The sequence below is a fragment of the Gordionus sp. m RMFG-2023 genome, chromosome 1 (assembly GCF_954871325.1).
Source record: "Gordionus sp. m RMFG-2023 chromosome 1, tfGorSpeb1-WG-v2, whole genome shotgun sequence".
NCBI lineage: Eukaryota > Metazoa > Nematomorpha > Gordioida > Chordodea > Parachordodidae > Gordionus > Gordionus sp. m RMFG-2023.
This window is the reverse complement of record NC_088775.1, coordinates 22,747,041-22,759,630: the sequence shown is the minus strand read 5'-3', so window position 1 is coordinate 22,759,630 and position 12,590 is coordinate 22,747,041. Positions and strand designations below refer to the sequence as shown.

Below are 12,590 nucleotides of genomic sequence, written 5' to 3'. Positions count from 1 at the left end.
CTTTGTAAACTAGTCCTGGCTACTAAACGTTTGACTGTACCTCCGACCCCTTCACTAGCTGAATTGCCTTGAGATGTGGCCCAGAAATGCCACTCAGCTTTTATCTCGAAATCATTTACATGGTGGCAAAGATTGATTAAGTTTTTGCGATTTTTATATTGTGCTGCTGCTCCATCTGAAAATTAGAAGTAATTTTGGGCAAACTCATCAGTATTAATTTTGGGTTTTGATGAATGGAGCAAACACATATTGAATAGTGTACCTTTGTTGCCAACAAATACACAATTCTCGGGACGAAGATCACAAAATTTAGAGAATCCAATTTCAATATTTGAATGAAAATCTTTAAATTTAAGATATGGCTCTCGTAAATTAATTAAAATTAATCATTTTTGAACTTGAATTGTTTTCACTATTTTTTAATATAGAAACAAAAATTGATCGGTAAATTTTTTTGGGTCATCCAGGGTAGAATTATTCTTAGATTCTTGCGATAATAAGTATGTCTTTTTAGGTTAGATTGGTTGCAACATTTTGATATTTTAACATTTGATACGTCCATCTATTGTATGAATAAATTGATCTGCACCTAGAATATATGTTTTTGCACTCTCCAAATCTTGAATGTTATGGGTTGACAGACGATTGTTTAAAATTAATCTGAACGGGCAAGTTAAAAATATTATGTAGAAAGAGAGATCGTTTTAAACAGTTTATTTTGTAAAATAATATGCTCATAAAATATAATAGATAATATGTCTAATAAAATATTCTTTTTTAATGAAACTGTTATACATTATTGAGTCAATAAGTCATTCGCTATAGTAGCAAAGTAGAGATCTAAAAAATGTTAGGATGGTGGGGGATGGGCGCAGAACTGTAAATTTATCACATTTCTTATAAACGTATCAATATTTTTATTTTCCTTAGGAATAATATTTTTAACCATTAGCGCCATCTATTTTTTTCAAATTTTTAAGTATATTTTGGAAGAGTCGATGTCGCCAAAGTTTTGACATTGTATATATATTTAGCAAAGGTGTCAAAATAAAAAGCAAAATAGGTAAATCGAAAGTTTTTGATAGCCCTTTAAAGATTTTTTTTACCTACAATTTGATATATTATATACCTTTTTACTATAAATAGTTTTTATAAGTATTTTAAAAATTTTACAGATTCTTAAGTGGCTCTTTTTTGCACCTTTGAGCCTCTATATCTCGGGAACCAGGTGTGCTAGCGAGCTAAAATAAACGGCTTTCTCATTCATTTACCTATCTAAATAATTCCAGAAATTTTTAAGAATTTTAAAAGGGATCGGCCGAAAATGTTCCCTTTTTGATCGATTCATAGAATGGCCCATATGCTATGCTAAATACTATCCAATTTTATAATAATGTTTATTCTACAATATTTAATGAAAAAACTTATTAATTAGGTTATTAATACACTTTTACTTAAAAAAAATTTAAAATTAAACTTTTTTAATATTAGACGTTGGGAAGCAGATTATTAAAACTCTCTTATAGTTTATTTCGCAATTATTTAAAAAAATAAATTATATATTAATCTTTTATACACATCCTTTCAAATAAGTTTGATTGGCATTCTAGCATAAACTTGATCTTGCCTCTTTTACAACAAGGACTAAAGGACTTATCCGATGATGTAATGTCCATATCAGCCGATTTATTGATATTCCTATGTGACAAACCATGTGATATATCATTGAAAGAAGTTTTATTTTACAATTGATCTCTGATTAGTTTTAAATTTATGCCACATATTAAATCAAAAAATAAAAACAAATATTATAAGATATCCAGCTTATTACTTAGCGATAAAATATTGTAATTCTGATACGGCGGTAAACATTGGTGGGGAAGGGGGGGGGATAAAGATATGTAGTATGTGCCCTTTTTTAAAATTATATAATTCCTCTAACAAATATTCCTATTTAATTCTTAAAAAAATGAAGATAAAACAAATATATATTTTTTACACCCCCATACCAATTATTAAATAAGGAATTAAATCACTTTCTATCTTCCTCATATATATATGCTTTATGACCTGTTTTAAAATTAAATAAAGATTGATATTAGATTGGAAGTAGCAAAAAATATCGACGAGACTTTAGAGACGTTGTCCTACCTAATTTTTAAGATTTTTTTAGGTACCAAATGGCTCAAAATTTTTTATTTGAGATATTACAATATATTACACTACTGATTTTTTTTAAAGAAATTTTTGATGTGTTATTTTATGCTTGGAACTGGGTTCTTTAGGTCTAGATTCAGAGTTCGTTCTGATTCAAAAATGATAATTGATAGTGTTAAAAAAATATTTAATATGTCACGATAAGTTATTTAAATGATAAATAGATCGATAATATCAGATCGATCAACCTTTAAAAAGAAAGCCGATATCCTTTTTTTGGGTGAAATCTAACAGATGAGACAAATAATTTTTTCTTATTAATTTGAAGAATATGGAATATTATATCTTTGGAGAAAAGTCTTAGTCCATATGTAGGATTTTTTTTACTTAAACCGAAATTCAACAATTTTTCAATAGGGGCTAACCTCCTACACGGAATAACAATTTTTTAAAAAAAAAATGTTTACATTCATTTTAATTATAAGGTAAACATTTATATAAATATTTTTTACATAAGCTAGAAAACATTTAGAGGTAGAAATACAATTAAAATTAAAACAGATATTATGAAAGCAGGTCCATGGATGGATAAGACCAACATATTTCTATAGATATTCTATGACTAAGATGATTGTTTTCCTTGGGATCACCATAATAGTAAAGAGTATTTTTCCATAATGTTTTTAGGGGATATGTTGCATCAATACCAAAGTTTCCTAGTGTAGAAGTGACGAAAGGTAGAAATATGACTTTCTACAGAACAGAATATTTTAGGCGTTTCGAAGTTTAGCCAACTAATCTATACAATTATTCTTCTAACTAGAGATTGTCCTCTACTGGGAGTATTATGTCTAGAAATATGCAGATCTAACTGCCATTCAGTCCATTTATTCCCACCCTTATAATTTAGATTTTTTTATTGTAAAATTTTTGCATTTTGAATTTTTATATATAAATGTTTGCCTAATATTTTAAGTGTAAATTATTATAAACAAATGTGGATTATTTCAATAAAAAAATTATATTTTCATAAAATAAAACACAAGCTAAAAGATATGTCCAACACTATTATACACCATTTAAATCCAAGAATTTTTGCTGATGAATCTAGTGTCGATTCGATGACGATCCTTCAAGAAGATTCTACAACATCGCTAGCAGAGAAGAATCTCATTCTTTTGATACGAAAAATTATAGAACGCAATCCAGAATGTTTAAGCTTTGATGCAGAGAAGAATTACGAGAAGAGTTACGTTGAATGGTTAATGGACGCGATGGTATTCCGTTATCTGTATCACATTTCCGGGGAAGTCAGGCTTAACGCTATGCTTACCTTCACGCTTCTTTTGAGTCTAGAGTTTAAGGAGGTTTTACTTTATAATTTTTTTATTTTTGTTAGTGCTTTTTCTGCTTGAAACCTTAAGGATGAGCCAAAATAGTGCAAGCCAATCTTTTAACCTCAATATTCGGCCAAGCCCCTCTGATGTCGTCTCGAGTTATAAGACATTACTTTTAAATGTATTCTCGCATTTTTGATATTAGGAATTAAACGTACGCATCTAATTTTATAACAAGGATATTTCTTTATTCTTTTTTATATTGCCATATACATTATATTTTTAATGAAATATATTTCTAATTTGAATTACAATATTTTTTAAATTTAAACCAATTACTTATTTAATATTGACAAAAAAAAATAAATTAATTTTTAAAGTCTAGTAAAAATTCTGTTATTAGGCTTTAAAATAGAAATTATAAAAAATATTTTTTATTGTTAATTTTTAAAAAAATAATTGAAATATTATAAAAGAGAATCATGACTATTATCATTTATCAGTATCATTTTTTACTTATATCTGTTTTGTTTTGTTCATCGAAAAAATTGATAGTATGAAAATGATGATTATGGGCATAGGAGTTATTATGACAATTTGCACCTTTTTGAAAAATATTTTCACTTATTTATCTGGCCAAAAAAAATGTTTAGCAATTTTGACAAAATAATCTTTTAAGTTTATAAATCTAATGTTAAAGTTACTAAATACAAAGTAAAAATTATAATTTATATTTTACCAACTTGGATTATCAATGTAAAATTTTTTTTTAGTTTCACCGGAATTTAATTACAAATTAAATATTTCGTAACCCTTTAGTAAAACATTAAAATAAAGTCAATAAAAGGTACATTTTTGGCCTACCCCTTTTAAGGTTAAAAATTTCTAGAATTATTTAGTAAAAAATGAGAAAACCTTTTATTTTAGCTCGATAGTGAACCAGGGCTCATAGGTGCAAAAAAGAGCCACTGAATCTTTAAAAATTTTAAAATGCTTATATCTCAAAAACTATTTATAGTAAAATAAATTATATTATATGATATTGTAGGTAAAAAAAGCTCTAAAGTATATCAAAAAATAAAAAAATTTGGCACTTAATTGACGGTTTACCTATATTTATTTACTTATGTTTTTAAGCAATAAAGGGAGTTTGTTTTCAAAAAATTTTAACCTTTTATTTAGAAACCTTTTATAAATATGTATACGATATCAAATTCCATAATATACATTTATACTAAAATTTGAAAGAAAATAGATAGCGCTATACGAAACTACGGATTATGGTTGAAAGAATATTATTCTTAAGGAAAGTGAATACTAATACATTTATAAAAAATAAGATAAAATTTTTCTGTTCTGCCCCCCCCCCCACCTTTTCCCACCATCCATAAAAATTTTTGCATTTTTTTAGATCAACTTTGCTATATAGCGAATGACTTATTAGTTCGATAAAATTGTATAACAGCGGCATTAAAAAGGAATATTTTATTAGCCATATTATTTTACGAGCAAATTATTTTACAAAATAACTGTTAAAATCTAGAGATCTCTCTTTGCATAATATTAATAACTTGCTCGTTAGAAATTCAACCCGTCTGCACGCATATTATTTTGACTCGTCGGTCTGCCAATAACATTCAGGATTTGGAGAGTGGAAAAACATTATTTCTAGGTGCAAACAATTATAATTTTATTCAATATCACAGATGGAAATTTAATGCTGATGAATTTGTCTAAAATTACTTTAAATGGAGATTTAATTAAGATTACTTATAAGAATATACTGCCAAAAATAATTTATAATCCAGCATTACCAAATTGCTTTTTTGGTTATTGTGCTCAATGCCCTGGATCTTTTAAATATTATATTCAAGTGATATCAAATTTATTATCTACAAGCAATGGGGAACTACAGATCGTACAAATTTTATAACTATAACTTTATTAATCTCTAATTTTATAGAAACTCTTTTCGATAAGCTAAATATTTTACTATTACACTCATTATAAAATTAAAATTAATTTAAATATAGGAGAATATGCTCAGGCAGATTATGCTGAAAATTATGCCTTTGTGGTTCAAGATTAAGCACAGAGGTTTCACTGGAATAAAGCGCAAGTCACCATTCATCTTTTTGTGATTTATTACAAGTCACTTAATAATATCTTAATTTCTCATTCATAATACAATTGCCGGTCATTTATTCCAAAAGTATTTTGTTCGTTACTTAACAGATAAATTTTAATGCCGACCAAAAAATTTTTTCTACTTTTCAGATAGAGTAGCATCACAATATATGAATCAAATTTGATCAATGTTGGCCACGATGAAGATGATTTAGGAATAAAAGCTGAGTGGCATTTCTGGGCCACATCTCACATCAAATCGACCTGTGGAGTCGGAGATACGGTAAAACGTTTAGTGCCTAGGGTAGATGACTGCAAAGTAATTTTTTCGCAACCCGAGCCCGAATTTAAAAAATTCTTTGTCCGAGCCTGAACACACATTTTTTAGTCTAACCCGACCCGAGTCCGAATAAAATTTTGCAATTTGAGTTTGAATATTATAATAGCCAAAAAAATATATGTGTATTTATTCATCGCCACCTTAAATAAAAGTTTATTTGACGGCCATAATCTATTCAAGATATATATTAAGTTGTATTTTATTTAATTTGTAAAAAATATTATAAAAAGATTAATATACAAGCGAATTTAAAAATTATAGCGATTATATAAAATACAATAAAAGCATCATTTATGTCGAGTATAGATGATAATGATATAAAAGTTAATATATATTTATATTAACATATTAATATCATTATCAAAAGTATCACGAAGTGAATAATTATGATATATAAATAAAGAGACGTCCAGTTTATCTGGCTTTAAACAAGTCCTTTTCTCTTTGAAGGGAAAACGCTCTTTCACTGCTAGCCGACGAAGCAGGGATAGCTAGGAATTTAAGAGTAAAATACTAAAATTTGGAAACTCATGGTTTGTTTTCCACCAATTTAAAATATTATCATCTTCTATACATAATTTAGAATCTAGCTATTTTTTAAGCTCGTCAACTTCGGTGCTAGCATCAGAAAACGCATTGTCAGCCTCCCATAGAGAGAAATCCAAAAACGTATCTACCTAGGTATTTTCTTAAGAAAAAAAATATTCATAATATAATAATAATATTAAAAGATATATATTTACTTTATTATTTTTTAATAAATAATTTTATTATTAATTTAATGAACCTTTATTTACTACTCTATCAGTTGAGCAGGACCAGATGGTGAGTTGATATTTATAGACTTTTGCCCAATAATATCTCTGTTGATTTTCTCTGCATTCATCAACGTGTTAATATGTTGACACAAATCTTAATAATGTTCTCGGGTTAACATTTTCATATTCCGAAATTTTGGGCACAAAAACGTCGAAATTTGGTGGAATATATCTATTTGAAATTTATTCATAAATATTTCCCGGCATCTTTGCGATAGCTGGTTTAGCTGAAAGTTTAAGTTAGGATGCGCTAAAAAACTCAATATTTTATGATAACACAATATAGCTTTGTGAATAGTGGGTTCTAAATCACTCTCAAGTTCATCACTCTTTCAAAAGGCGTCAGAAACTTGATAAGATCCCTCATCATTTCAAAATCAATATTTTCTAGTCTAATCGACTCTCCTCTGGATTTGAGGATCTCCAATATTTTATTAAATTGATTAAAAATCGATTCAATCATATTTAGCCTGCTATTCCATCTAGTCTCAACACACATATGGAGAGTTTTATCGAGCTGATTAATTAATCTAAAATTTAATGATATATTTTAATAATAAGTTAATTTAACATACCCACTCTGTTTCATATAAGTTACTAAACTTTTACAATCAATAACAATGATATATCTCTAACCTTGAGATTCAATATTTTTGTTATCAAAAGTATTCCTTAATACTGTATTTAATTAATGAGAAGAACAATTTAATCTTTTATGATTTTCAAAAGCTTTAATCATATTTTCTCCTTGGTCGGTATTGATTGAAATTTCCGATAAGTATGCCCTGCTGTATCCTGATATAAAGAATACATGGATTTTTTAAATATTTTTAATGAAACCAATACCTAACAAGGTGAAATTTCTTATAATTTCCTTTTTAATATTTTCACCTGTCTTTTTTTCTTCTTCAAACTTGCATGTAAATAATACAACTTTATTAAGTTTCCAGGAATCATTTAAGAAATGAATTGTAAGAGTTACATAGGATACTTTCTTATAATCACCAGTCCAAAGGTCTGTGGTGGCTATAAAAAATTAATAATAATTTAACCATAATTTCATAAATTTATTACCAGCACATCGACCCTTTTTCATATATGCATTTAATATCGGAAATAATTTATTGCGTATACCATAGCAGTACCTATTAAATTTCTAGAAATTGTCGTGGGATTTGGAATGATGCTTTTAACATTAGTATTTCCATATATTGAACAATTTTGATAAAATATTGGCAACAATCAACAAAGCCTTCTCCATGAATTGTATATAATGATCTCAAATCACGTCCACAAAGCATAGTAAGCACCTTTGTACATTTTTTTTTTAATTTGGTACAACTTTTGAGTTTTTTGGGATCAGTACCAAAAAGGCTATCAATTGTTAATTGAGTATTTTTACTCTCTATTGTATATACACATTTATGCCTTTTTAGTTGATTTGTGCCTAAAATAATTTAATAAGATTATATTTTATGTATAAATATCTAACCTGTTGTAATTGAATTATATACATAAATAAATTTGCAAATAATGCAAATCACATAATTAAATTTTTCTTTGTTTTCATCATATATAAATGAAAACTTTTTCCAGACATCAGATTTGCCATTGATATTTTCCTTTCTTCATACTCATTGGTCCTAATCTTTTCATCAATTTTTTTTAATTTGGCATCAATTTTTTTAATATTAGTCTATTTAATTAGGCTGTGTCTAAAATCTAAAAAAAATATTTAAAATGACTAATCAATTAGATTGAAATAAATATCAACATTCATTGAAAAACTACATGTTATAAATAGGAATTATCCTATTTGTTTATTCATTTATATATTTTTGGTCCACTTCTTTAAATGACTATACAATACCTAGTTCAATCTCAAAAGCTTTAACCTCTATCCTGTTTATAAGTTCAACCCATTTAAATAAATAAGGAATTAGTATAATATTAATAACTATCAATCTACTATTCAAAATCAACTATTTAAATACTAATAACAATACAATACTAGATTTAAGAGTTTATCATTAATCTATTGAATTTTAGAACTAGTTTCAGATTCAATCTCTATATCTATTAGAATTTATTCTAGATTTGAGAGATGATTTAAATCTTTAATAATTAGTATTTCAACATTAAATTTTAACATTAGAAAAATTTAGTATGTGGGTCATTCCACGTCAAATCGAAAAAAAAACGCGATTTTCGGACGACCATCTTTAAAATAAACGAAACTTGGCATGATAGTTATTTATTTTGTATATTTTTGTAAATTCTAAATTTTAGAGTGCTAGCTCAACCAAATCCAAAGATATACGCCTTCAAAGTAGAGAATCGCATAATGCGTGATTTCTTAAATCTTGTTTTTCTTAAAAAATACTTAAGATAAAATTACAAATGATATATCATTTTATAGCCCTTAAAATTTTACATTGGAAAATATTTAAAAAAAATTAAAATTTTTTAATGTTTTTGTATTTCCGGTAAAAATAAAAAATTAACATTCCTGGGATGGGATTTTTTTTGGTGTTGATACTCTCTAAAAATGTTTATTACCTTTATATTTAACTATTTAATGAAAAATCTCGATAGCAATTTTTGTTTTTTAATTTTAATAAAATTTTTATTATTTTTGTAAATAAAAAAGGATAATATAGATGGCGTTATATTAATTTTAATAATATATTTAATTTAATAAAAATATGTTTTATATCGGTATTAAAATCAAAAAAATCGATTAAATATAACCAGTATGATGTCTTGGGGCAATAAATAAGGAAGCGGCCCATACGGATATGGTTATTAGGACGCTATATTTTAAAATAAACATATAAAATTTCATATACAAACAATTATAAAATAAAATACCTCTTGTTTAAATCTTATCCCATTTTGCACTTATTAATAGAATTTCCTGAAGCGATAATTTATAGGTATGTCCTGTCACTGTTATAGGATCTACTATCGTTATTATTTGATTCATGGGCAACCATATCTTTTCCTCAATTGTGGGATAAAAGAAGGATGGTGATGGTCCATGGGGATGTAAAAAGGAAATATATATCTCCTCGGTATTTTCATTCTTTTTCAGTACTGTGGCTAACCACCAAAAATCGTCATAAACACATGTAACGAATCCTTTAATATCAGCAAAACACAAATTATCGGCAAAAGACAAATCGGCATTTGAGATATTATTAATTTGAAAGTCCTTTGCATATGAATATATTTTTGATTTAAGTTTACTTAAACTCAAAGGAAAAACAGCATGTATTTCCCGAGTCCCTGGAATGGGACGAGCTAAATTGGATCTTTCTCGTAGTTTAATCTCTTCTAAATTGTATTGTTCGTTGGTTATATACGTAAAATTTACTGATGGCATATTTTGTTTTGCAAACTGATATAAATCAACTTCTGTGTTATCATGAATCAGATTTTGGTGTAGCAGCTGAATGGCATTTTTCAGCTACATCCCATGTAAAAGGTCCATGTGATGGCCTTGGTGGAACATTAAAAAGATTAGCAGCACGTTCAACTTCAGCGCACCAGTTCTGGCACATTTTAACACCAGTTGATTTATATCAGTTTGCAAAACAAAATATGCCATCAGTAAATTTTACATATATAACCAACGAACAATACAATTTAAAAGAGATTTCTTTCAAAGAAAGAAATACGAGAAAGATTCAATTTAGCTCGTCCCATTCCAGGGACTCGGGAAATACATGCTGTTTTTCCTTTGAGTTTAAGTAAACTTAAATCAAAAATATATTCATATGCAAAGGACTTTCAAATTAATAATATCTCAAATGCCGATTTGTCTTTTGCCGATAATTTGTGTTTTGCTGATATTAAAGGATTCGTTACATGTGTTTATGACGATTTTTGGTGGTTAGCCACAGTACTGAAAAAGAATGAAAATACCGAGGAGATATATATTTCCTTTTTACATCCCCAGGGACCATCACCGTCCTTCTTTTATCCCACAATTGAGGAAAAGATATGGTTGCCCATGAATCAAATAATAACGATAGTAGATCCTATAACGTGACAGGACATACCTATAAATTATCGCTTCAGGAAATTCTATTAATAAGTGCAAAATGGGATAAGATTAAAACAAGAGGTATTTTATTTGATAATTGTTTGTATATGAAATTTTATATGTTTATTTTAAAATATAGCATCCTAATAAGATCCAGTGGCCCCTACACTTTTTGAGCGAATGAAGCAGAATACCCCCTTGAAAAGTATCCCCCCCCCTTCGAAAAAATGATAATTATGACACCCATAAATTTCAAAAATAATTTTTATTGCATCAATTTTTAATATATAATATAAATAAAATGCAAGAAATATAACTTTATAAATATTATTTTTAAATTAATAATTTAGTTAAATTAGGGGAAGAGAAAGCGAAAGAATTTATAATTTCATCAGTATTTAATTGTTTAAATAAAAATTTTTCCATTGATAATATGGTTAAATTATTGAGAAAAAAATCTTTCATGGTACTGCGCAGTCTTGTTTTAATTAATTTAATTTTACTCATGACTCTTTCGGCAGTACACGAGGTTGTGGGAATGGTTAATAAATATTTATATAAAATTCTTAAATTAGGGAAAGCAGAAAAATTTAAAAGTAAACGATAAGGTAAAATAAATGAATAGTTTTTCCAATCTGAATCGTAAGTCCCTGAATTATCATCATCATCAGAAGAAGCTAAATAATGTATTGGTAAAAATATTTTAATTAAATAAATTTACAATTCTCAGAATCTGACAAATCTTTAGATTCTTGAACCTCTAGGTCATGAGTAATAATTACATTCCCCATTTTGGCCATCTTATAAATATTTCTAAACTTCAACATTTCTTCGAAAATTTGACTTGAATTTAAATTGTAAAATTCACAGATATCCTCGATATCTTCTTTAATAATTGATTTTTCTGCCATTCCCTTTGGCGTAAAAAATGATGTTTGATGTAAAAATTTCATTGAATCATCATTAAATCTTTCGTTAAACTGCATAATAATTAAATCGAGTGCAGCATAAAACACACCTATTTTAGCTAAAAAAAATTTCTATATTTAATGATGAAAGTATATATACCTCTCCTTTTTGGATTGTAATGTTTGAAGTCTAGAACTTTCAAAATCAAAAGGTAGATTTCTCTCCTTCATAAAATCTTGCGCCTTTGAAAAAACATCCAAAAATTCAGTGTTATTATCTATTAGATTAAAAAATAATTAAGACAATAATTTATATTATACTTCTCAAATTAATCAAGCAATCTTTTGCCAATAGAATTTGATTTATTGCATACCCTATATCCTTCGAAATGGTTTGCAATTTTGTACAAGCCAAACTTGTTATCAACAATATTTTATCCAAAATACTAAGTGATAAGATAAAATCAAATTTTTCTATTCTAAAGACTATAGCACTAGCCATAGTGGAAGTGGCAGGATCTTCAGAATCCTTTAAATTTGTTAAACTCAAGGCATCATAAAGTTGAAAAAAATTTACAATAGCTTTATATGACGATAGCCAGCTTCTAAATAAAAAAAATATTTAAAATTTAAATTAATAAGGAACTATTACCGAGTGGTATTCTTGACGCGTAGAAATCGTTGCGATTTTTTCAGATCATTACACTGAAATTTTTTGAGTACCTCATATCTTTTTACACCATTAAAATAGACATAAATCTCATCTAGTATTCCTAGAACATTTCGAAGTTTTTTAATTGATTGGCATAATTGAACAACGATTAAATTTATCGATGACAATAACACCAAATAAAA

The 12,590-nt window shown here is 27.1% G+C and overlaps 1 protein-coding gene across 1 annotated transcript in view; it reads left to right on the top strand.

The window, feature by feature from the left end:
* The window catches only part of LOC135922622 (TATA-binding protein-associated factor 172-like), an 88,110-nt gene that overhangs the window by 18,957 nt on the left and 56,563 nt on the right, over positions 1-12,590 (top strand). Inside the window, exons 8-9 of the mRNA XM_065457030.1 lie at positions 1,594-1,734; positions 3,204-3,524. Coding sequence (XP_065313102.1) covers positions 1,594-1,734; positions 3,204-3,524 — 462 coding nt within the window. The remainder of the gene's footprint in view (positions 1-1,593; positions 1,735-3,203; positions 3,525-12,590) is intronic.